This window comes from Ovis aries, chromosome 24, assembly GCF_016772045.2.
Source record: "Ovis aries strain OAR_USU_Benz2616 breed Rambouillet chromosome 24, ARS-UI_Ramb_v3.0, whole genome shotgun sequence".
Taxonomy (NCBI): domain Eukaryota; kingdom Metazoa; phylum Chordata; class Mammalia; order Artiodactyla; family Bovidae; genus Ovis; species Ovis aries.
The window spans coordinates 10,235,935-10,262,239 of NC_056077.1; the positions used below are offsets into that span (position 1 = coordinate 10,235,935).

Here is a 26,305-nt window from a genome sequence, read left to right on the forward strand (position 1 = left end):
CCCTGGGCTGCTCACCCTTCAGAATCCAGTCCAAGCTGCTCGTCCCCTGCGCTGCCCCCAGACAGCCCAGCATGCCTTCTTTAGGCCTTCTGAAATAGCTCGACGTTAGCTTGGTTAGGTTGTTTTCCAATCTTTTCTTTCCTCTTACAACACAGCTGATACGGAACTCCATTAAGCCACATTCAAAGTGAAAATTCCCATCAGCACGTGGTGATGCCAAGTCACCATTGAACATGGGTCTTGACAGCAAACCTGGGGTGCACAGTTTCTGTGATCATTCCCATTGAACAGGGAGACTGAGGGTCAAGGAGGTTAGCCATCAAAACAGAGTTCCTCCGGCAGCCTTCCATCCTGGCCCCGGTGTGGCAGGAGCCCAGGGGGAGAGGGAGAGGGAGCCGGGCCGAGAGGAGTGCTGCCTTATGGGCGGGCGGTGGCTGTTGTCAGCCCAGAGCAGGCCCCTCGCACGCTGGTATCGCCGGTGGGTCTCCAGGCAGGGGGTGCTGCCCCTACCCCATCTGGATCCTGTCCACCAGGGGATTTATCCTGGTTCTGACTGTTCCTCTAATGTGCTCTGTGACCCTGGGGACACGACTTATCCCTGGGCCTTAATTTCCTCCCTAAAGGAAGAGGGTGCATTGGAATCTGGTCCTCTGAAGCCTAGACGTGTTTTAGTCCCCAGGGTTCCCCGCCTCCCAGAGAGTGGGGCTGAGGAAGGTCAGGATAACCTTGGCAGGTTTCTCTTCCTGTTGAGAGAAGATTTTGCCACAGATTTCCTCATTTTTGACAAATTCTAAGGGAGTTGGGGCAATAATGGGAAAGATAAAAATGGAACACATCCTGGAAATGCAAGAGCTGGTCCAAGTCTGGGTGTCGCTGGCCCTGCCGGCTGCCCTCATGTTCCCCGGGGAACCAGCAGCCGGTTCTGTCTGCCATCTTTGAAGTGGGATGGCAGATGGTGGGGTCACGGAGCTGGGTGATGCCCTGGATGGGCCAAGGAGCCATTTTTTTCCCCAGAACCACTGACTGACAGTTTCCAGAGGGCCAGGAAGGAAAGAATAGAGAGAGATTCACACAGTGTTGACATCTCTGGGGGGAAAAAAGAAAACAACAAATGACAGAAAGATTTAGTTGATGTCCCTTCTGCCGTTTAATAAACCAGAACGCTTCAGAGTTAAGACATTTAGCATTAAGATGGGATACAGAACCAACAAATTCAATTTTCATCGCAATCAAATTTTTTTGACAAAGCCACATCGGTGCGGTCATGAGGGAGGGAGCTGCCCACCTCCAGCCCTCGGGCCTCCCCTACTCGTGTTATCTCCTTGGCATGACTTAGCCTCCGGTTCTGATCTGGAAGGAATTCAATAAAGCAAGATATATTGTTATGGTTTATTACGTCAACGTGTGAGCGTGGGAGTCACTTAGAATCCAGACGATCAGCTCTTCACTGCTATCCTCTGCTATTTTGTCAAGGTTCTAAATGAAGCATCATCTGGGACTCAAGGGGCCGTATTTCAAGAGTTCCCAGAAGTGCCACCTTCCCCCCTTTTGTAGAATAACAGGAAAAGACGTGCTTCAGGCACAAACAATCCTTCCCAGCTCCCCGGGCATGGAGCAAGTGAAATGTTTGTTTCTGGGAGCTTTTCTGCGGGTGTAGTTTTCTTGCAGAGCCACGCTAGACAAGAGGAGGCTTTGCATCACCTCTCGTCCCTCACTTAGCCTGCTGATGTGGCCCCAGCAAGTCGTCCTATCACCCCGGCCCCCAGGTCCTGCTTTAGGAAAAGTGGTGCTGAGTTCAGTTAGATTGAGCGTGTCGTCTCTGCTTCCCACCTCTTCTCCCCGTCTTGTCTTTCACCTTTGAAATGCAGTTATTAATAGATTTCACTGGAAGAAAAGTGATCCCTCTGTGCCTTAAACACAGATCCGCTCTGTCGGTTTTATCCTATCTGTGCCTTTCTGTGGGCCTGGTGGGGGCTGCTGCCTGTGTGCCCTCCCCTTGGGGGCCCAGCTCGCCAGTTTGGTGTTAAGAACCAGAGGTGCGATCAGTGGGCAGGGCTGCAGGTTCCTTTGTGTCTGGTCTGTTCCCCCAACCCCGCTGCGGGACGCGTCTCACAGAGCAGTGGCCTCGGGGGTTTGCAGACCAGCCCTGAAATGACAGCAAAGCCCAAATTGCTCCTCTCCTACCCACTTCCCAACGCCGCTGCCCGCCCCCCCCCCCCCCGACTGTGCCCAGAAGCATGCCACCGGTCAGGCTAGTGTGACCTCAACAGCTATCACGTACCTGCCCATCAGCCTTTTTAACACAGAGTGGGCCTTAGTCTGCAGTGAGCAGCCAGTCCACATTGTTTGGCTGAAACATGAAAGCCTTATTGCTGTCAGTATTGCAGCCATCCTGGTTTCCCATTTATAAGTAGTGATGGAAACTGTATGCTTTAGGGGCTTCCCTGGTGGTCCAGTGCTTAGGACTCTGCACTTTCACTGCCAGGGGCCTGGGTTCAATCCCTGGTTGGAAAACTAAGATCCCACAAGCTGCATGGCAGGGCTAAAACAGAAAGAAAGAAAATGTATGCTTTAATAATACGTTTACTTAAGTTCCAGTTACAGGAAACTCTGAGGTGGGTCATAGCACGGGCAGTACCTGGTCACAGCAGCAGTCAGGAAGGTGGATCGTGGACAGCCAAGGTTGAGGAAGCTAAGTTTGAAGGGGCCTTCCAGGACAAGGTAAGGTGGCTGCACTGATAGCCGGCCCCTTCTCTCTGTTCCAGGCATGGATCCTGAGAAACTTGAGCGAATCCAGCTTCCAGTGCCCACTGCGGCCGAGAAGACCACTTACAACCACCTCCTGGCTGAAAGACTCATCAGAATCATGAACAATGCAGCCCAGCCAGGTGCCCGGGCATGCGGGTGGTTCCCAGGGGTGGGGGAGTTGCAGGGACCAAGCCCCACACCAGCCCCAGGAACTCCGGCTTCCAGACCTGGCCGTGCCGGGAATCCAGGCAGAACTCAGCCGCTCCCCTGCCGCACACACACCTTGGGCCACCCGGACCCTCCCGTCCAGCCTTGTCTTCATCCTGTGGTCTCCTCTTCCCGTCCCCTGTGGTGTTTGTGCCAGACTCTCCCTCTCTTCTCCTCCCATACTCACTTCTGCTTTGGTCAGTTGTGCCAGTGTCTGCAGCCCTCCTGTCTGGGTGGCCGAGGCCACATTTAAGCATAAATATTTGAGCAGGAACTAGGCTGAGAGGGTGAGCGAAGGGGAAGGCTGGAAGGTGTGGGTTGGGTGCTCTTGATCACGCTTGCCCAGTGTCAGCCTAGTTCTGAGGCCTTGGCCAGTGCCGACCCGCGGCCACAGCAAGGGCTGGGAGAGCAGGTGGAATGAAGCAGCGCTGTCCCCAGGGGACAGTGTCCAGAGACATTCTTGGTTGTCACAGCTTGGAGACAGGTGCTACTAGCGTTCTGTAGGCAGAGGCCAGGGTGCTGCTCAACACCCTACAGTGCACAGGACAGCCCCAGAACAAAGGATTGTCTGACCCCAAATGTTGACCGTGCCATGGTTGAGAAACCCTGACTGCAAGGCAGGAGAAAAGACCATCAGGGTGTGAGGGAGAGCCCAGGAAAGGGCCCAATGGAGATGCTGCCTGCTGGGGAGAGAACCACTGAGCTGAGCTAGCAGGAGCAGTCCAGGCAGTGGGCTCAGGAGGGCAGGGGCCAGGGATGTAGTTGCAGGTGAGGGCTTCAGAAGTCCAGGGGAGTGGTGGTCAGAGCACAGCGTGACTGCCAGGGAGTGACCGCAGGGGCTTGGAGAGCCAGGTCCACAGCCTAAAGGGTGATGTCAGGGTATCGGTAAACCCAACAGCTGTTTATTTAGCAGCTCCTATATTCCAGCCTCTGTGTGCAAGTGATGAGGGTGCAGGAAATAGGGGACACGTAGACCCTATCCTCTGTGAAGTCCCGACAGTCTGGGGGCTCCAAGTGGAGATGGGATCTAAGCCTCAGAGCAAGCTCAAGGCCAAAAGTAACTCTGTGGGGCTCGTAGATCTTTTTAAAGTCACAGGAGAGGAGAGAGGCATATCTGGGACTGAGTCCAGGGCCACTACCCATCTCTGGAGGTGACATACAGGGGAGCTGGCTCTGGAGCCTGGCCCAGGCCCCATGTGGGGAGAAGAGTGTCCGGAGGAGGGTGTTTTAAATGACAAGAAAGATGTGGTTGCTTGGGACCAAGGGATGCTTGGTGGGGCCAGTTTCTGCTGAAGGTCCAGGCAGAGGAGGCAGAGCACGGTCCTGAGAATGGTGGCCCAGGGCCGGTTGGCAGGAGCGGCAGGAGCTGGATGTGGCGTGGTGATGGGGAGGTGGAGTGTGGCCTGGGTGCACAGTGTGTAGCGCCACCTGGATTTCTGAAGAGAAGACACTGGGGCAGCTCAGAGGGACAATCTGGAAGCTTCGCTGGAAAAAACAGACCCTTGGGAGGAATAGCCAGCAACTCACCAGGAGCTCACAAAGGAAGAAGGGTCCTAGTGGAGCATCACAGTCTGCTTCCCCAGAGGCAGCAGGAGGGGTGTTTCTGACCTGGCCCACAGGGTGGCTGGGAGCCAGGCTGTGCTCCAGAGAACGGCTACGCTCAGCGGAGGCCAGGTGGGCGGGCGCTGCTGGGCCAGGGCGGGCAGAGTGGCTCAGCCAAGACCGATCAGCCTCTGTCTGGGCTGGGTTTGTATTGTGCTTCAGAAGGCCTAGTTTTGCTTGTATGTTACCTGCTCAGTTTTGGGCAAATGGATTTCTATTCTCACCTATCTTTCCCCTCTCCCCCACAACCCCTGACACATGAGGCATAAAGCCGGGCAGGGAGGTGTGCAGCCTTGTGTCTGCCTTGAATGTTTCCCCAGTGGCCCATCCTGGTCCCCATTGTTTCCGGAGAGCCCCCCTTTCCTGGCCCCTCCTATGTGAAGGCCCTTCCCCAGAAATGAGATTAAAGACCTGGGGGGTAGTTTGCTGAGAGCGAGATGCCCTTCAGTCAGGCAGTCACAGGTGCTTCCAGGGACAATGCCAGGTGTGGGTTTTGGCATCCAGGACACATGAGTTGACCATAGCCCACGTGAGTGAGGCTGGGAACCTTCCCCTTCCCATCTCAAAACCTCAGCCTGCAGAGCACCCACTGCAGTGGGGCTTTAGAGAGGCTCCTTGAGGAGCCCGGCTCCCAGCTCATAGCAGGACAGCAGGCTGTGTTAGTCAAGACTCAGCTGCAGTTGACAGAAACCCAGCTCAGACTCACTCAGACAGTACAAACAAGTCTGCTGGCCTGTGTGACTTCGAATCTGCTGGGCTCTGGCTGGAGGCACAGAGGACCCGGGGCCCACACAGTGTTTGCAAGCTCATCTTCAGGCTCTGCGACCTTCTGTGTTGGCCAGTTAACTGCCTGCCTCTCCCGCCTCCCCTCCCTCTGTCAGGCTCTAGACTTGCTGTAGGAGAAATGCTGAGTGGTGGAAGGCAGGACTCGGGGCTCAGCTTAGAACACAGGAGTGTGAAAATGTGGGCATGGTGGCCACTCTGGGCCCCATCCCTGTCCTTGTCTGCAGCTCAGCACGGAGCGGTCTGGAGCCTGGGGCTTCCAGCGAGTTGTGGAATTGAGCCTCACTGGCTGTGACTGGCTCCCTTGCTGGTCCCCTGTGCAGGCACTGTGACCAGGGGCCTGGATGGCCCCAACCAGCCTGGGGGCTGTGCCCGCCACCCCGAGGCAGGGGGAGCAGGACTAGCCCCACCCACATCCCATGGCCAAGAGTGGGGCCGGTGACTCTCCAAAGGAAAGAGGGGTTCTGGTCCCTGAAGGAGGGGAAGGACCACTGGACAAGCAAAGCGACCACAGACAGCCACTTTCTAGGTCTTCAGTAATCAGTTACCCATTTTTCCTGCCTCCCTGTCCCCCATAAGAGGGCTTGGGGAGCGTTTGGTACAGGCAGTTTTGATGGGAACTTTCAACTGTAGTTGATTGGGAAGGGAATTAGCATGTGGGGGTTCCCTCTGTGCCCCCATGGGATGTCAGGGGGCCTGTCAGCTGACCTGCTGATCTCCAAGTCGGGAAGGAAGGAGACTGACTGCACGTAAGGGTGTGGGCATGGCTGACCCGAGTGTGCCCTGCAGACGGCAAGATCCGCTTGGCGACACTGGAGCTGAGCTGTCTGCTCCTCAAGCAGCAAGTCGTGACCAGCACGGGCTGCATCATAAAGGACGTGCACCTGGCCTGCCTGGAGGTGAGGCCCATTCCTGCCACACCAGGCCCACAGTCGGGGGAGGTCTCAGGGAAGCCCCTGCATCCAGATCGTAGCTGGTCCCGGGTGTGCGAGGCACCAGCAGGAGGAAGACGGGCCACAGACCCCCTGCCAACCCCCTGCCCGCTTGTCCCCACGGACCTGCCCTTCCACTGAGATGGCCCCGAGCAGCCCACTTAATTAGCGAATTTTAGTAGTTCCTCTTGTAAGTGTTTGGCTCTGTATTTGTCTCCAGGATTTTCTTCTTTTTATATTTTGGAGGTTGTATTCATGTACAGACACACATTTACTCACTTACGGTTCATCGTGCTACTGCATACACTCATGTTTTAAATAGCATTTGTTGTTTTCCCTCTTAGTTTTCATGTTTGTTTTAGAAAGTTTAGAAAAGTACAGAGGGGTAAAAAGTTACAATAGTTGACGCTTGGTGTGTGTCTTTTCAGCTGCACATATATCCTCACACACACGTTCACAAGTGAATTTTTGTGTTTAAAAGAGCAGAGTCATCACGGCCGTATTTTATTAATAGAACCCATTTCCCTCACAGAACTGCGCGTCAACAGCTGTCCAAGTCATCAGGTTGAATCGTTTGTCCTTCACCCAGTTTTATTTTGAGCTCCTTCTCCACCACCCCCATGAAGAACCACTTTATGGATTAAGATTATTAGCCCAGTGTCTGTCTTCTATAGACTCAGATTTTAGAATCCGTGGCCTGCCCCAACTCACTCACCTCCGTGAGACCTGCCCCCTCATGCCTTCCCTCTCTTTTAACAGGGAGCCCGAGAAGAAAGTGTCCACCTGGTGCGGCATTTCTATAAGGTAAATTGCCGGAGCTCGGGGACAGCAGTGTGTGTCATAGAGACAGGACTGCTGTGTCTTCAGTCCTTTCTTACACCCTCTGGGTCCTGAGTAAAAATGTTCCGTTCTGCCTGCTCCGCGCAGTGGTCTCTGCACTATTCTGCTCATGCTGTCTTATCAGCACAACTTTTGAGGACTCACCCCTAGTGTGGGATTGTTTATTTATCAGTTATATATGAGTTTTTTTCATTGATGAATTTATCAATTATATACAGATACTCATACGACTAAATTATACATAGAAACTTTTGTGTTCGTGAATTATACGTGCTTAACATGGCAACTCACTCCAGTATTCTTGCCTGGCGAATCCCATGGACAGAAGAGCCTGGCAGGCCATGGGGTCCATGGGGTCACAAAGAGTTGGACACAACTGAAGTGACTTAGCATGCACGCATGCATAGGTGTAAAATTGCTGAATTACATATGAATTTATAAACTATATGCATGTGTATTGTTTGTATATATGTACAGGCAGACCTTAGAGATACTTTGAATTTGATTCCAAACCACTGTAAAACAACAAATACCACAATAGAGTCAAGCAAATGTTTTGGTTTCCCATTGCTAATCAAAGTTATGCTTACACTGTACTGTGATCTGCTAAGTGAGCAATAGCATGGTGTCTAAAAAAATATCTTTCTGTTGTTTGGCCGCTAAGTCGCGTCTGACTTTGATCCCATGAACTGCAGCACACCAGGCTTCCCTGTCCTTCACTGTCTGCTGGAGTTTGCTCAGATTCATGTCCACTGAGCTGGTAATGCTATCTAACAATCTTATCCTTTGTCGTCCCCTTCTTCTCCTGCCCTCAATGTTTCCCAGTGTCAGGGTCTTTTCTAATGAGACGGCTGTTGGCATGAGGTGGCCGAAGTATTGGAGCTTCAGCATCAGTCCTTCCACTGAATATTCAGGGTTGATTTCCTTTGGGATTGTACATACCTTAAGTTAAGTTAAGTCGCTCAGTCGTGTCCGACTCTTTGCAACCCCATGGACTGTAGCCCACCAGGCTCCTCCGTCCATGAGATTCTCTAGGCAAGAATACTGGAGTGGGCTGCCATTTCCATCTCCAGGGGATCTTCCCAACCCAGGGATCAAACCCAAGTCTCCTGTATTAAAGGCAGACACTTTAACCTCTGAGCCACCAGGGAAGCCCTTAATTAAAAATAATTTTATTGTTAGGATTTCCTCAATGGTCCAGTGTTTAAGAATCCACTTTCCAATGCAGAGGACGAGTATTTGATTCCTGGTTGGGAAACTAAGATCGAGTCTCCATACCATGGGACAACTCAGCCTGCACGCCTCAACTAAGGAAAGCTCAAGCTGTAGCAAAGACCTAGTGCTACCTTAAAAAAGAAAACTTTATTGCTAAAACATGCTGTCATTTGACGACTAGCATTTGCCACAGTTTTCAATTTGTTTAGAAAAAATGGAGTATCTTTGAAACCGTAACTTCAGTTCAGTTCAGTCACTCAGTCATGTCCAACTCTTTGCAACCCCATGGACTGAGGCACACCAGGCTTCCCTGTCCATCACCAACTCCCAGAGCTTGCTCAAATTCATGTCCATCAAGTTGGTGATGTCATCCAACCATCTCATTCTCTGTTGTCACCTTCTCCTGCCTTCAAACTTTCCCAGCATCAGGGTCTTTTCCAGTGAGTCAGTTCTTCACATCAGATGGCCAAAGTATTGTAGTTTCAGCTTCAGTAAAGCAAAGCTCAATAAAATGAAGTGTGCCTATGTGCTGAGAAACCTCACACAGGCTCTAAACGTTTCTCATGAATTTAGTGAGAATTGATAAAGTGCTCCCATGACCTTCAGTATCTGGAAAATGTGTAGGTTCAGTTTCCAGGGGATTCTCTTTAAGATAGAGCCTTGTGATGACTTTGTTTCCCTCTTTTCTTAAGGGTAAGATAGACTTAGGCAGGGCTCATCATTTGTCAGTAGTTGGTTCATCCATATGTCAGACAGCCCTAGCAGTTCTCTGATATTTTGGCCTCCACATCAGCTCTCTCTGGATCTAGTGAGTGGTGGTTTTCCCTCATAATCTGACTGATGGAGAGATCCTCCCAGGAGGAGGAAAGGTGTCAACACTGCCATTTTCTCGTTCACTTGGGCTTTCGTTCACTGTACTCTCTTTAAACGGCTGTTAACTGTATACATAGATACCCAGGAATCTTTTTCCTTGCAAGAAACTTTTTCAGCCACTGTCCATTACTGTCAGTGTTCGTTGAGATAAAACCAGGTCACATAATCTGGAAATCCCCCTTGTGGGGCTCAGATGACCCCCCAAAGCTGCAGCATTCTGGATGTGCTCAGAAGAGGGTAGTACCACTGTGGGCCCCGTGTTCTGGGGTGGAATCCCAGTCCCCCCAGTCTGGCCCCAACCCCACTTGGGCTTGAAATGAGGATATGAGTCCTCAGCACAGTCATCTTTGACGCTCCTTCTAATGTAACTGAGCTTAGTCTGTCCTCCCCACAAAAGCTTCTGGATTGCAAAAAGCAGGAAGATATATAGGTAGGCATCTTCCCAGAGGATTTTTCTTTTTCAGTGACAAAAGGAGATCTGTATTTGAATCACACCTCCCTTCTCCCAGAACTTCCCTGGTGGCTCAGATGGTAAAGTGTCTGCCTGTAATGCGGGAGACCTGGGTTCAATCCCTGGGTCGGGAAGATCTCCTGGAGAAGGAATGGCAACCCACTCTAGTATTCTTGCCTGGAAAATACCATGGATGGAGGAGCCTGGTAGGCTGCAGTCCATGGGGTCGCAGAGTTGGACACGACTAAGCAACTTCACTTTCGCTTCCCTTCCCTTCTCCCAACCCAGGTTTTTCTCTCTTTTATCCTCTAAGGTTTGTACCCTTAGTATATCAGGAGCTTATAAATATTTTCAAGGATAATTAATGTGGTTATTTTGTGGGTCTCATACCAAAGGGGCTTCCCTGGTGGCTCAGATCACCTGCCATGTAGGAGACCGAGTTCAATCCCTATGTCGAGAAGATCCTCTGGAGAAGGGAATGGCTACCCACTCTAGTATTGTTGCCTGGAGAAATCCATGGACAGAAGAGCCTAGCGGGCTACAGTCTATGGCGTCACAAAGAGCTGGACACGACTAAACTACTAACATTTTCACTTTCACACCAAACAAGAACTTTCAAGTTTGCCGATAGTTTTGATAACTGGAAAAACGTATAAAGGACCTATTGCTTTTCCCACCCCAACTGTATGTGTGTGTGTGTGTGAGAGAGAGAGACAGTACTGGGGGAGAGAGGGAGACTTAGGACACAGGCCAGGCCAGTGCTAATAGCCCTTATCCTCCTGGGCTGCAGACCTGTCCATGGTGATCATAGTGACCACGTGCAGTAGCTCGCTCATATCATCTTCACATGGACCTGCGCGGACGGGGCCAGTCACCCCATCTTGCAGTGAAACAGAGAGGCTCTGAGAGGAACAACTGAGCTTGTCCCCTGGTCTGTGAGTCTCAAGAGCAGTTCCTCCCCACCACCCTGTTCTGGGAGGGCCCTCAGGGCCACAGGCACTCTAAGGCCCCCAAAGGCACGCCTCAGAAACAAACGGAACAAGCCACGTAATGTTAGCCTTAAGCGTATCTAATCATACTCTTCCTTCCAGACATGCGGAGCCTCTGTCAGCTTTAACATGACAGCTTAACCCACACTCTTATTTTCTCCAACCATTCTCAGCAAACAGACCATGTTAAATACCTGAAACATTAACCATTTTTATATTTTAATTGTACATGAAGTGATTTTTGTTGTGGTTAATTGACTGCCTCAACACTAGAAATCCAGAATGACACATGCTTGGAGAAAAGGAGAAAACCGTTGAGGTGCAATCTGATATTTGGGCTTTCATTTGAGTGTGTGTGTGTGTGTGCATGTTCACGTGTGTATTTCACTTCCTGGTGGTTTACGAGAACTCACTAATAAGAAACAGATGACCCAAAAGCCGCGAACTGGAGTTTATAATCCTTTGTTGTTTATGGAAAAAAAAATATACATAATCTTCTTTTTCCTTCCTTTCTTTTTAGGGAGAAGAAATCTTTTTGGACATGTTTGAAGATGAGTACAGGAGCATGACGGTAAGTGAGGGGCCAGAAGGACTCGTGGCCAAGCTTGTCCTGCCAAACTGAGAGAGAACTGATCTAATTTGGGGCTTTCTGTTCGAATGGCAGAGATGGGTGGGGAAGGGCATTGAAAACGGTGCCATCCTCAGTAGTGAAATGGCAACCCACTCCAGTACTCTTGCCTGGAGAATCCCAGGGACGGGGGAGCCTGGTGGACTACTGTCTGTGGGGTCACACAGAGTCAGACATGACTGAAGCAACTTAGCAGCAGCAGCAGTGAACTTTCAGATGACATTCACTCCCCCTAAGTTGGGCTGAGTCACAAGATGGGTTAGAAAGATTCACTTTGATATGAATAGTTTTCTTTTTTTAACTTTTAATTTTATATTGAATTATCGCCAGTTAAAAATGCTATGATAGTTTCTGGTGGACAGCAAAAGGACTCAGCCAGACATACACATGTATCCACTCTCCTCCAAACTCCCCTCCCATCCAGGCTGCACATAATGTTGAGCAGAGTTGCGTGTGCTCTACCGTAGGACTATGTTGGTTATCCATTTCAAGTGTAGCTGTGTTTACATGTCCATCCCAAGCTCCCTGACTATCCCTTCCCCCCATCCTTCCCCGCTGGCAACCATAAGTTTGTTCCCTAAGTCTGTGAGTCTGTTTCTGTTTGTAGATAAGTTGATATGCATAGTTTTTGATTGTGGACTTAGTTGTACATATGAAATCTCTTAATCTCCATGTCAACCTGATGTGAGTCACTGCTGCTATTATCCTGCTTTTGCCAATAAGGAAACGAGAGGCAGAGAGGTTAGGGGAGGTGCCCACAGCTGCCCTGCCTGGGAGAGTACGATGCACCCCCCCCCCGCCTTCTTCACCATGCCATCAGAGTGTTCCCTAGTGTGGCTCTTCTCGCACCTGCTGTGCCAGCCCGCAGCCTCCCCGTCTCCGTCCAGCAGGCACGATAATGAGAAAAGATGGTTGCGGAAGATTGAAGTTTACTCTGTTCTGATCATCTCCCCAATACCTGCCCCTCAGTTAAGACTCAGTAACTCGGTGCTAAATGACTCTTTTCATGGACGTTTCTCACCAAAGAGTGAAGTGGTTCAGGACATTTACGATAAACCCAAGTGTTTAAAATGTCAACAAGAAAAAGACAGCATGTGCTGTGCGGCTCCCTGGCCTGTCCCTGGGTGTCTGAACAGCTGGGCCCTCGTTACATCCTTGCTTGCATCACGTCTGCGGCCTCCCGGAAGCTTTTCAAGGAAGGAGTGTAAGCTGGGATAATCAATGACAGCAAAGCCCCAGCAGCGCCCAGGCCTTCTCTTGGTGCCCTGCGAGGCACTCACGGGCGCCTCGCACCTCTGATGGCCACACCCTTCATCCCCTCCACCCTGGAAAGAGGGTCTCAGGCCCCTGCTCTTGGGACCATGAAGTGAGCGGAGTGGAGTCAGTGCTCAGCTGCCGTCTTTGTTACGCCCGTGACGTTCCCTTCCACATCATAACTTTGGAGAAGTTTGGCTTCTTGTAGACACAAGGCTCATGTGTCACCTGGCGATAGAGAAAGGCTTGGACTCTGAAACCCCCACTCCATTTCTGCTTTTGCTACTTACTGCAACCCCAGGCGGGTTGCTTACATTCTGAGCCTTGACTTTTTCATCTGTAAAATGGGGCCCAAACCACATGGCTTTCCAGGTTATGAAACACCTAGGGACTGCCTCCTGTAGAAGTTCAGAACCACGAATATTCAAATATTTGGTTCTTCTCCCTCCCATCATAGGGAGCTTCCTGCGTTTTGTTTGTTTGTCTCAATTACATCTATTGTACATCTTGCACAATGCCTGACACTCTAGGGAATTAAAGGCTGACACATGCCCAAAGTCAGCCATTAACCCAGACTTTAGGAAAGCAGCCGCTAAGCTCAAAGTGGGGCAGGGCCTTGGGTGTTGCCAAAGCTGGGCCTTCACTTCTGACCCTTCACTTTCCCCTGTCACCTCTTGCTTCATGCAGAGGGGAAATGGCAGGAGTCCTAGAGGGGATTTGCTGGGAGGCGGTAGAGAGTGGAGGGGTAGAGCAGAGGGAGCCAAGAGGGAGCCGCAGGAAGGCCGTGCCATGGGTGCCCTGGGTGGGAGACAGGGCCTTGCCGCCCCGCTCTGGGATAAAAGGATAAAGGAGTTGAGATGGTGGACCTCAGGCCTTTGGAGGAAGGCTTCATGGGTTCCGAAGAAGAAGGCGGTAAGGGAGCTAAGGGACTCCCTATTCTCCAGGTCTCTGGACCGCTGAGCCATCTCCACAGTCCTGCCCTATTTAGTCAGCTTTATGTTACAGGAGGGGAAGAAGTGTGATATGACTAAAGCCCACTTTCTAAAAATGGAGACATGAAGAAGCTTATGATGCTTAAAGGAGTAAAATTAATTCCATGAATATTGTGAAACATCACTCCCTATGATGCCTGGTGTCTGTGTCCAGCAACACGTGCACATTCAGCAATCGGCGCTGATGCACTTGGGCTCCCCAGTCAGGCAGACAGAATCTGCCTGCAGAGCAGAAGACACCGGTTAGCTCCCTGGGTTGGGAAGATCTCCTGGAGAAGGGAATGGCAACCTACTCCAGTATTCTTGCCTGGGAAATCCCATGGACAGAGGAGTCTGGTGGGTTACAGCCCATGGGGTTGCAAAGAGTCAGACATGACTGAGTGATTAACACTTTCATTTATGCAGCAAAGTTCCAGGAGGGGAGATGATGTTAGCATGTGTCTTGGTAATCAGAGAAGGCTTCCTGGAAGCACCGTGGAAGGAGGCAGACACCTCTGCCCCTGGCTGGCCCTGTGGTTGTGGGCATGTGCCCTCCTGAACTCAGCAGTCCCCTCTGTAGTATAGGACAGCCACACAGGAGGGGGTGAGCCCTGCAGGGGCCTGGTGTGTAGTAGGTGCTTAATAAGTGACTTGGTTCTGTTCCCCCAGGTGAGAAGTTCAGGGAAGAGGACGGAAGTGGGAATGCTGGTTCTGTGTGGGTCATAACCACATTGTGGGTCATAGTGGGTCTGGAGCCAGGCCTGGGTCCGTGTCTTGGTTCTGCCACCAGCCAGCCATGTGGGCCTGCAGCCGCTCCTCAGCTTCCCTGAGCCAAGTTCGGAAGTCTCCCTGCTGGACAGGAGACGACACACAGAGCACTTAGGTCCCCACCTGCCCGCACTCAGAACTCCCTAAACGGAAGCTGTGCCACTCCACCTGCTGCCATCATAGCCAGAAGCGCCAGGGCAGGAGGCGGGTGGCAGTCAGGCCCCACACCGCGGGCAGACTACCCTAAAGGCACCGCCGCCGCGAAGGAGCAGGCCTCCTTCCTGAGGCCTGTCTCCCTGCTAAGGGGAGGGGAACTCGGGGTGAGAAAGCAGAGCTGTTCGCAGCAGGGTGGTAGCTTCTCCAAGGTGTCTTAGCTGTCATTGCACGTGTGTGAAAATCCGCAGCTTAGAAAACGAAAAGGCACATCTCTCCCATCTCGCTGCCTCGAGGCTTCACCTCAGGCTGCGTCGGGGCTGATGCGCCCTTGAACAGGTAGATGGAGGTGAGAGGCCCGTGTCGCCTGCCCTGGCCCCTTCCTCCCTTCAGCGAGCCTCCCTCCACGTCTGTCTTCCAGATGAAGCCCATGAACGTGGAATATCTCATGATGGATGCCTCTATCCTGCTGCCCCCGACGGGCACACCGCTGACCGGCATCGACTTTGTGAAGCGACTGCCGTGTGGTGATGTGGAAAAGACCCGGCGGGTGAGTAGGCATTGGCCTTGGCCTCTATCCTGGGCAGCCGTTCACCAGGAAGCACCCCCAGGACAGAAGAGGGAGGGTCTCCGACCACATCCAGACCCATCTTCCAGCTTGCCCTCAGAGAGCCAAAGAGCAACCCCCAGCCCCACGCCCCCACCCCTCCACAAGGGCCTAGCTTTCCCACGAGCACTGCCTTTTGTCTGGGTGTTTGTTTTTTAATTTTGGCTGTGCCAGGTCTTTGTTGCCGCCCGTGAGCTTCTCTCTGGCTGTGGCTAGAAGTTTCAGTTGTTGCGGCGCACATGCTGAGTTGCTCTTCGGTGTGTGGGATCTTAGTTCCCTGACCAGGGATTGAACCCACGTCCCCTGCAGTGGAAGGCAGATTCTTTGTCCCCTGCAGTGGAAGGCAGATTCTTAACTACTGGACCACCAGGGAAGTCCCTGCCGTTTGTTACAGCAGAGACTGAGAGCTGCTGGGGGCAGGCAGGCTGCCTTCACTGAGCGAAGCCAGCCCAGCCCCAGAGCTCTGAGAGAGGAAGCGGGGCCGGGCTCCTTTGAAGGAGCGTGGTGATGCAGAGCAGGTGAGGCTGCTGCAGAATCAGCCCCGAGCGGCTGGGACCCCCGGAGATGGCGTGGCATTAAGCTATCTGAGGGATCTCGGGGCAAGACGCACACAAATGCCGTTGTGATTATTTTTGGGCCTGCGGGAGAGGCGTGTGAAGAGGTTAGTTCTCAGAACCCAGCTGCCCTGTGCACTTCCGTTATCAGCACTTTTTTTCTGCAGCCGTCTCGCGGGGTTGTTCAGGGTACTTTATCTTCCTGGTCAGATCACAGTTTCTTTCTTAGAAAGCACCATAACCCTTTCCTAGAAAATCATTCCCTGGAGACGTGGAGGTGTGAATAAATTAGAGGAATCCATTGCCCTCATTGCTCCTGTTATCAGGCCGAGCCTTCCTCTGAGATAATCCAAGTGTACCCAGAGTGGAGGAAGTATTGTGACCTTTTGGAGAGGTGGGATTGACTCACTGAACCCGCCTCAGAGTTTGCCTTGAAAGCCTGGCAGGGTGGGGCTGGGGCACAGAGGAAGTAGGACCCGTGTCTGAAGTCAGTCTGTGTTCCTTGCTGTCTGCCCAGACCCACCACCCTCTCCGCAGGGCCCACTCTGTCTCTGAGCCAGTGATGCCTGCCTCCCTCATGCTCCCAGACAGGTGTGCGGGCCCCACAGCCGGGCACATGATTGTTTGTGGGTGGCAGTGTTTGCACTGGACATCCTTGGTGTTGGCTTTTACGGGGGATTGGTTCCGAGACAACTGGGTGTCACTTCTGTACTCCTTATGGAGTGGGTACACTCACCCTTGACCTTTGGTTGGTCTTGGAGATGCTCCCCAGCAGGATAACGGCAAAGCCACATGCCCAGTCCAGCTCTTATGTCTCCAGGCCAGAGAGGACCCTGTCCCGGTTCTCCTTGGCCGCTGAACTAGAGGGTCCAGCAGGCTGTGAATGCGGAGATCTGCTGCTCCGAGTCGCATCCTGCCTTCCTTTTGGTCCACAGCCTGTCAGGTTTTCTTAACAGTTATATGAGCACACAGCCTTTGTGACAAAGTGGATCATTCATATCAGTTCTTCTTAAGAATTTCCTCACATATTTCTGCAACCACCCTAGGAGGGTGGCACTAGTATTATCCCCGTCTTACAGGGGAGTAAACTGGGGCACGAAGAGGTCGAGTGATTTGCTCAGGGTCCTCCAGCTGATAAGTCGCAGAGCCAGGATTCAACCCAAGCGGCGTGGCCATTCTGACCCCCTGCCTCCCACTGCTGCCTTCATTGTATTTATTAGTCCTACTCGGTGCTGGCTACCAGGAAGCACAGCCCCAGTCCTCAAGGAAAGGACTTAAAAGGGCAAGGATGGGAAAAGCAGCCTCAATCCATGCATGCTAATCCCTTCAGGCGTGTCTGACTCTTTGCGACACTGTGGATGATAGCCCACCAGCCTCCTCTGTCCATGGGATTCTCCAGGCAAGGATACTGGAGTGGGTTGCCATGCCCTCCTCCAGGGAATCTTCCCAACCCAGGGATCAAACCCACAGCTTTTGTGTCTCTTGATTTAGCAGGCGAGTTCCTTACCACTAGCGCCACCTGGGAAGCCCACACACATCCATAAGTGAAAGTGAAGTCGCTCAGTCATGTCCTACTCTTTGCGACCCCATGGACTGTAGCCTATAGGACTGTAGCCTATCAGGCTCCTCCGTCCATGGGATTTTCCAGGCAAGAGTGCTGGAGTGGATTGCCATTTCCTTCTCCAGGGGATCTTCCCGACCCAGGAATCAAACCCGGGTCTCCCGCATTGCAGGCAGACGCTTTACTGTCTGAGCCACCAGGGAAGCCAGGGCTATTTCTCCAGGAGCACAAGGTCCCTAATCCTACCTGGGGAGGGAGGCAAGCAGCACAGAGAGCTGCTCCTTGAGCCGGGCCTGTAGGGGAAGGAATGGGCGCCGCGGTGGGAGGGGTGGAGGTGCACAGAGGCCCAGAGAGTTGTGGACCATGTCTGGAGCCCCCAGGGGGCCGGCTGTGTGGGAAGTGGTGGTGCTGGAGGGGTTGCAGGGGGCAGGTCTCAGAGCCCTGGGAGCACAGTGAAGGCCTCGGCCTGGTTGGCCGGGCCCTGGCATCTTGTCCTGATGGCCTGGGGCGGACGCTGCTGGTCCACGGGAGAAACTCCAGGCTGAGGCCTACAGCGGAGGGCTGGGCTGCTTGGGCTTCGCGGTTCCTGCTCCTTCTGAGCCACTGTCTCCTCACCCAGCCAGCAGCCACCACTGCCTGCCCTGGCAGGGTCCTCGGGAAGACTCCGCGAAAGGCAGAAGCACAAAGGCCAGTGGTGGAGCCTGAGGGTGGGGGTCTTCCTCCCTCATCCTCAAGATCCCAGGACTCTGCTGCCCCCCTCCCTTGCCCCAGATGGGCTGCAGGGCTCAAACTGCCAACGGAAGCACCGGAGCCCCTGGGGTCGCTCATGTGACCTTTGTCTGTTGGACGGGTTTATAAAGCCAGCTCTCAAGTCTGGTGTCCCTGGGTTTGGTGGTAGGATGAGATAAGAGGACTGGGCACCTCAACGCAGAGCCATGGGCCCCAGAGGTTTCCCTTTGATTTCCAGGATCCAGTTTTGAAGGGGAATTTTGACCTCTCACCTTAGCCCAGCCCCTGATGCCAGGCAGCTGTCTGGAGTCCTCCTGCAGCTTAGGTCCTCCACCCGTTTCAGACATCAGGACCCGGTGGTGCGCTCTGAATGTGAGCTAGAGGAAGTGTATGGTTTAGCAAGCAATTGAAGGCTTATGCGGTTTGTTTCAAGTCCTTTGCTCGTATCCAGAGAACATTCCATTTCGTCCTGTTGGATTCAGAGGTTTTCCATCTTTTTTCTTTTTTTCTGCCAAGTGTAGGCATTTCTAACTTTTAGGAGGCTGACGCTTTTCAGAAATGCCACCCTTTATTTTCCTTAAGGACTAGTCAGAGATCAAACCACCCTTCATGGTGAATCATTCCTTTGTATGTTCATCAAAGAGCCACTGGACTCCTACTGTGTGCCAAGTGCTACCCCGAGGGTGTGGGAGTCAGCAGAAAGGCGGCCCGCCCCGGGCGTTCCCGGGCCTGGAGAGAGGTAAAGCTTATGCTCAGGGGCAAAACCAGGCTGCCTTGAGGGCTCTGAAGGACAGAGGGGGCACTGCGTTAGCCTGAGTGACCAGGAAAAGCTGCCTGGCAGAGGTGACGTCTGAACAGAGACCTGGGGAGCGAGGAGGAGCCAGCCAGGCAAAGACATGGAGACCCTTTCCAGACAGGGAGCAGTGAGTGCAAAGGCCCTGAGATGAGGAAGAGTAAAGAGTGTCCAAGGTGTGGGGTGACTAGAGCGAAGCGGACAGGAGAGGAGGGCCAGGGCCCTGCAGGCCGCAGGGAAGCATCTGGCAATGAAGCTATGTTTTCCCCCTTGCCTTTTGCAAATTACACTGTTTATTCTTTCATTCGACATATCTGTCAAGCCTTTTCTAGGAACTGGGCAAGAAGCAAGAATAGAAAGAATATAAATAATGCAAAATAAGACCAAAATAGCAAGAGTGCCACTGAGTGATTGCAGCCGAGAAGGGAAATTCATGTTGACATGTGGTGACAGGGACTCCTGGGGTCTGAGAAGAACATGCAGGAGGAACCTGGACTTGAGTTGGACCCATCCCACATGGAAGGGCCGTCGAGAGAAGCATTTAAGAAAGAGCATAGGCACACAAGTCACACCAGCTGAGGCAGAATCCCACCTTTAGCTGTGTGACCCTGAGCAAGTTACTTAGCTTCTCTGAGTCCCAGGTTCCTCCTGTGTGCTGCCTCTCAGCTCTTGCCGAGAGCGGGTGGAAGAGAGTGAGGTGAGGTGCTGAAGAGTGATGGAGCTGTCTAGCCTCTTAAGTGGGAAAGAAATCAAGTCTTTTAACAGTCAAAACCTACTGATGCTTAACACTAGAGAAAAGAGAGTTGGGGAGAGGATTCTTTGATGAATCTGAATTTAAGCCACTAGCCGTCTTTATGGAGTAACCATGGAAGCCGTTATGAAATCGAGATATTTGCATGAAGTTTTATCTGTCCCTCCAGTTCTGTGTCCTTGTTCCCTCGTAAAACCGCAAACAGTTTTTGTGTTTATTGCTACTGACTTTGAGGAAATAGGATATTTTGCTTTTACTCTCTGGATGTGTATTGTGCATTAAAGAAAATACAATAACATCTCACAGAGTTTCAAAAGTAAGACGAAAGAATTTCCGCCGATTTCATCACCCTAAACAAATAACACAGACTTTGTGTGTCTCCTCCCAGCTCTGTCTGCAGACACGTCTTTTCATGGTTGCAGGGGGCCTGAGCCATAGACTTGCTTTCATCCTTGCTGCCTTTCTCTTTCCATTGTGAGCAAGAAGTTTTCATACTGTGATACAGTTTTAATAAGTCTTAATTTCTTACTCCTGCATAAAAGTTTATCTGGTAACTTTTGCCATAATTTCCTTAGGCATTTTCCTGCTGGTGGACATTTTGGTTGCTCCCAGTATTACATTATTTTCAGCTAAATTATAATAAGCAGCTTGACGAATATAGTGTTTCCTTTCTTTTGGCTTATTTCTTTAGGATAAGTTCCCAGAAGTGGAATTTCTGGTTCAAAGGGTATGAACATTTTTTTTTTTTGGTGACTCTTGTCAGTGTTGCCAAGTTGCTTTCCCAAAGGGCTGTGCCTACTCTAAAGCGCTTCAGCACTCTTTTAAGAATGACTGGCTTCCACGGCCTCGGTGGGCTCCTGGCCTGAGTGACTGTCACTTGAACTCATCAGCTTTGCACGTGCGGCCAAGGTACCAGGGGAGAGGGCTCAGGCTGTGTGTTTGTTCCAGGACCAGCCCTGGGGCTCAGGGTGGTCTTTGTACTATCTCCTTGCATCTTCAAGGTGGCCCCATGATCTGGAGTGGTGGGGACCCCCTTTCCAGAGCTCCAGCCCAGGCCTGGGGAATCACATGACTCAGGTTGGACTAAGGTCTGTCTGACTTGGAAGCCATCCACTGCCCGACTCGTGGGGCTCTCCTTGCTCCCCACTGAATGGAAGCAAACTGGAAAGGTCTCTTCTTTATAGTTAAGCTTGTCTGCGGCCATACCACCCTGAATATGCCCGATTCTCTTGATATTTAAATTTGGTCAGCTGACACCCCTTTCCAAATCGAATCCATTCTTCCTGAGTCAATCTTCCTATGGAAGCATCTGAAAGAATAAGAATACTCTTTTCCTTTTCAGTAATATATTTCAATTTGCACATTAATTGAGCAAAGTTAAGAAAAACACTCAATAAAAGCCTGGGTCCTAATTCTTCAGTCTGTTGAAGGCAAAGGCATGTGGTTGGAAGGACAGTCTTTGGAGTCAGTTCTTAGGTGAATCGCCTTGGCCTGTCTGCCTGATGTCTCTAGGCTTTGGTTTCCTGTCTGTAAAATGGGAACCACTCAGGGTGGTTAAAAGGCTCGAATGGGTGACACAGTGCAACCCCCGCCCGTACCTGGCAGGCCGGAGGCACACAGAGAGTGGTGGTTGTTTCGGGAGACAGGGAGATGATCAGATGACCTTTAATCCCAGTATCTCACCTTTCTCTTGTGGATTCTTGGAGTTGTGGGGCTGGTCAGCATGGCCCGCCAAACCCTGTAGACGCCCATGGGAGCCCCGCTTACGCCCATGGGAGCCCCGCTTTCACCCAGGTGGAGTACTCGGCCCTGTGGGAATCTGCCCTCACATTCGTGAGCCCGGGCTTCTCGCACTGTGTTTGTAGAAAGACGTCTGCTGATTATTACAGATGTTTTTATGAAGACTGCTCTTCAAAACTTTTCAGAACAGGAAATTCCCTGGTAGTCCAGTGGTTAAGGCTCCAAGCTTGCAACGCAGCGGGCAGGGGTTCGATCCCTGGTCAGGAAACTTAAGATCCCACATGCCACACGGCATGGCCAAAAAATAAAACAGCATAAACATGTAAACAGAAATGTTGAGAACAGTCGAATAATACACTCATGCCCCCACAACCACCATCTTTATCATATGACAGTTTACGTTTCTCTAGTGCTTCTGGCTGACTAAGGAACACCTGACGCCAGAATAGGTCCAGGAAACAGGACTGTTCGTCCAGTTTTCTGCATCGGGACGTTAAGTAATTGGCCCAAGATCTCCCGGCAGTTCTGGACCACGTCAAGGTTAGGACTCAGAGGTGTCCTCAGGCATCCTCGTTGCCTGGGTCAGCAAAAGTCAGTGCGAGGCTGGCTCTTTGCGGGCAGTCATCTGTTCCCTCCGCCCCTTGTTTTGGAAGGCACCTTGTCAAATGATGGACACTTCCCATCTCAGTGCGCAGGCCTGCAGCCTCAGAACTGGCAACAAGGGGACCCGAAAGCGGGCTGTATGGCTCACCAGTGGCGACAGTGGTTTGTCCCCATGGCCTCCTCGTGCCAAGCGGTGCAGTGGCAGGAGTGAGGCGTGGCCACCCCTTTACAGACCCTGTGCTGCCTGCTGCCCCCCCCACTATCGTCTCAGAGGCTCCCCGCAGCCCCACACAATAGAGACTCCCACCCCCATCTCACACAGGAGAAAACTGATGCTCGTGGGGCCGGGGGCCTTGCCCAGCACGGTGGAGCTAGGAGTCCAGCACAGACCTTCCATACCTGACTCTTGGCTGTGTCCTCAGTCACGGCAAGTGGCCTGGAGGCTGCAGGCCCCGTGGCTGCCGCTCCACTTCCTGGCCTCTGTTTGGTGGGCAAGTCAGCCCAACCTGGGTCTCATGGGGAGTTAGCTCCAGGGCAGACTGACCACTGGGCAGAGGCTGCACAAGCTTCCCAGGCTTCCAGCCTGGGGTTTGGCTTTGTTCCCGCTCCCTGGAAACACCCGCTCACCCTGGGGTCTGCCAAGACTCTTCCTTGATGGGCCAGGAACCCTGTGCTAATGGGCCCCCTCCGTCCCCATCTCTGTCCCCGTCTGAGACCTGAGGGCTCCCGGGGCACTGACACCACTGCATACCTGCCAGGTGCCAGGTCTGCTGCCCTGAGAGGGCACAGCCCCTGTTGGAAGGCCACGGGGCCAGAGCTCCAGGTGAAGGGCTGTGTGGTCTGGCGGGCTCTGAACCCCACCCGCATCTTACCTTCTGTCTCTCCTGCCCCCACATTCAGTTGGTGGGACTTTGAAAGCCTCATGGTTTGGATTTTCAGATCCTGGGCTGGTTTAGTTAGAAGAGACCTGGTTCTGGCCCTCCCTAGGTGTGAGCTTGGGCCAGATCACGCGGCCTCCGTGGGTCTTGAGCCTTGAGTGCCGAGCGGGGCTGCCACGAGGGTCACGTGGCCCTAGAGGGAGGGTCCTGGCAGATGACAGGTGCTCGGTGGGGTGCAGTGGCCCCAACCCGAGCCAGTGGGTGACAGGTGCTCGGTGAGGTGCAGCGGCCCCAACCCGAGCCAGTGGGTGACAGGTGCTCGGTGGGGTGCAGTGGCCCCAACCCGAGCCAGTGGGTGACAGGTGCTCGGTGGGGTGCAGTGGCCCCAACCCGAGCCAGTGGGTGACAGGTGCTCGGTGAGGTACAGTGGCCCCAACCCGAGCCAGTGGGTGACAGGTGCTCGGTGGGGTGCAGTGGCCCCAACCCGAGCCAGTGGGTGACAGGTGCTCGGTGGGGTGCAGTGGCCCCAACCCGAGCCAGTGGGTGACAGGTGCTCGGTGGGGTGCAGTGGCCCCAACCCGAGCCAGTGGGTGACAGGTGCTCGGTGAGGTGCAGTGGCCCCAACCCGAGCCAGTGGGTGACAGGTGCTCGGTGAGGTGCAGTGGCCCCAACCCGAGCCAGTGGGTGACAGGTGCTCGGTGAGGTGCAGTGGCCCCAACCCGAGCCAGTGGGTGACAGGTGCTCGGTGAGGTGCAGTGGCCCCAACCCGAGCCAGTGGTGACAGGTGCTCGGTGAGGTGCAGTGGCCCCAACCCGAGCCAGTGGGTGACAGGTGCTCGGTGAGGTGCAGTGGCCCCAACCCGAGCCAGTGGGTGACAGGTGCTCGGTGAGGTGCAGTGGCCCCAACCCGAGCCAGTGGGTGACAGGTGCTCGGTGAGGTGCAGTGGCCCCAACCCGAGCCAGTGGGTGACAGGTGCTCGGTGAGGTGCAGTGGCCCCAACCCGAGCCAGTGGGTGACAGGTGCTCGGTGAGGTGCAGTGGCCCCAACCCGAGCCAGTGGGTGACAGGTGCTCGGTGAGGTGCAGTGGCCCCAACCCGAGCCAGTGGGTAATGGCACACAGGCTGCCTCCTTGACTTTTTCATTGTAAATCTTGGCTCTGAAAGCACCAGAACCATGATGCTGAAAGAGGAGAGCTTTGTCTTGTTGTTTTAAATCTAGAGTCATTGTGTGATTTCTCCATACCGAGCTTCTCACCAAAATGACCTCACTCTTCTCTGCTCTCCGAACTGTTGGTCCAGGCCATCCGGGTGTTCTTCATGCTCCGTGCCCTGTCCCTGCAACTGCGGGGGGAGCCCGAGACCCAGCTGCCACTGACGCGGGAGGAAGACCTGATCAAAACGGACGACGTCCTCGACCTGAGTGAGTTGGTCATCTTGAGTCACGGTGGCGGGGGTGGGGGGACACCACCAGGCTGGCTCATACATCACTGGGAGGCTCTTGGGCGACCTGCATGTCGTACTGGGGTTGATCTATTACCGTGAACTTACAGAGCGCGCATGTTACACAAAACTTTCGGAAGAGGGACCCTAGATTCTGGACACTTGGAGTCAGTCTGTGGGCCCTGCTTTCTGGAGACCAAGGGGAGCTGTGCAGGTGTTTTGCTGAAATATCTGTGCATGGTGACTGGGGTCTCAAGCAGGGGTGGGCACAGCTCTGGGATCCCTGCCCTCCATATAGTCGTAGCAGCACCATGAGATTGGTTGTGTGTGTTAAAGGTGGTCTGTATGATTTTAATGAGTAAGGGATCCTGGCTGCTTAAAAAAAGGAAAGTTTTCAAAAACGCAAGCCGCCAACATTTAGGTAAAGATGAAGGCTTTGGAGGCCCAAGAACCTTGTGCTTAGCCTGAAAGCCTGAGCATCCAACCTGTGCCTCAGCACTCTCCTCTTCACTGTGAGACTGAGATTTAAAGGAGACAAAGACTATAAAGCCTGGGTGTGTTCCTATAACCCTTCTCCCATTCATATAACTCTTTTCTTCCTGTTATTTGCTATAGCATTTTGATATATTAGCACTCTTTAGTTGTGAGAGATAGAAAGGCCAACTTAAACTAACTTAAGGAAAAAGAAAGGCAGATTTCACTGATATCAGTGTAAAAAGCTAGATCTCCAGTTTCAGGCATGGTTTGATCTAGGTACTCAAGCAGTATCATCAGGAAACTGCCGCCTTCCTTCCCTCAGCTTTTCTTTCCTCTGTTCTGGCTTCATCCCCCAGAGAGCTCTCACCAAATAGTGACAAGATGGCCATCAGCACCTCTAAGATCTGCTGGACTGGCTAAGCAGCCCTGACAAAAACAGAGCTTCTCTTTCCCTATAACTTTTATGGAAGTCCAGGGCAATGCTCTCATTGGTCCAGCTTGAGTCACATGACCATTCCTGACCCGTCAGTGATCAGCAGAATGTGATTCACTGATTGGTTAGGTCAAGATCACGTGCTCAGCTGTGATGCTGGGAAGGTGGGACCTGCTCCTTTTGAACCGCCTAACCTGGGGGTGAGGAAGGAGGGGGCCCCCAAAGAAACTTGAAAAGAAGAGCTGGGAGCTGGAGAGGCAGAAACGGCAGGTGGCCACTTTGTAGTGGACGATGAGAGAGAGAGCGCTTGTTTTAAATCAACTTTATTGAAATATAGCTGGCATCCAGTAAAGTTCACCGAGTTTTAGCGTACAGTGGAATGAGTCTTGACAAAAACTATTCAGTTGTGTGACCTGCAGTTATGATGCAGACCAGGGAGGGTTTGTATCTTTTGGGCCAGAGGCCCCTGCCCAGCTCTGTATTCTCTCAAGCAAGTGATTGAAACCACCACGACTTTCGTTTCCTTGCCTGGAAAATGGGGATGATCTTCATGATGTCACGGGGCTGTTTTGAGACTTGAGTGAACCATAATATGAAACATAAGATGACCGAGTCTAGTGCCTCACATGTAACTGTGCTCAGGAAGATGGAGTCAGTATTGCCTGATAATCACACCCAGTGATGCATATAAAGAGCACACTGCCTGACACGTGGAAGGTTCTCCGTAAATGATTGCTATGGGTTTTGCCTGGTTGTCTGACTCCTTTGTCGTGCCTCATTTTTGTTTATGCTCCTTTATTTCTTCTCTCTTGGAAGAGCAAGGAAACTGCATCCCCTCTGTGCTCTAAGCCCATCTTCTGTGGCCCTTTCCTCCTTAAAATATGGCCACGAGGATTTCTGCAAAGGTTTAAATTGATGGCATAGGCTGGAGAGACCCATAAACCCATCTTTCTCTGATTGGATTAAAGGAAAGAGAGAAAAACAGTTCGCTTTAACGGGGCCTCTCCATCAGGGCAGCAAGAATGTTTGCATCCATGAAATGGAATTAAATTTTATGCTGGGAATTCACGTACCCTGCCTCCTCCCAGAATGGCCTGCTGAAACAAAGGTTAAAAGTATTTCACTTATCAATTTTAATTGATTAGATTGCTAGTTGAGATCACTTAACTGAGCCTTTTTGGGTAGTTGGCCATTAAGAAAGTAATGGCTGTCTGTCTTTACCCAGCGTGATTGCAAATTATGTCTTTGCTAAAGAGGGTGCCGGCCAGAGAATACTATGAATTATGGATTTTATGAGCGTATGGTATGAGAGTAAGATATGCATGT

At 52.3% G+C, this 26,305-nt stretch overlaps 1 protein-coding gene across 7 annotated transcripts in view; it reads left to right on the top strand.

Moving 5' to 3' along the window:
* CLEC16A (C-type lectin domain containing 16A) overlaps window positions 1-26,305 on the top strand; it is a 237,380-nt gene that overhangs the window by 92,287 nt on the left and 118,788 nt on the right. For all 7 annotated transcript variants that reach the window (XM_027961431.3, XM_060405629.1, XM_060405630.1 and 4 more), the window contains 6 exons: window positions 2,766-2,888; window positions 6,130-6,239; window positions 7,032-7,076; window positions 11,161-11,211; window positions 14,836-14,964; window positions 23,929-24,049. In XM_027961431.3, the coding sequence (XP_027817232.1) occupies window positions 2,766-2,888; window positions 6,130-6,239; window positions 7,032-7,076; window positions 11,161-11,211; window positions 14,836-14,964; window positions 23,929-24,049 (579 nt within the window). The remainder of the gene's footprint in view (window positions 1-2,765; window positions 2,889-6,129; window positions 6,240-7,031; window positions 7,077-11,160; window positions 11,212-14,835; window positions 14,965-23,928; window positions 24,050-26,305) is intronic.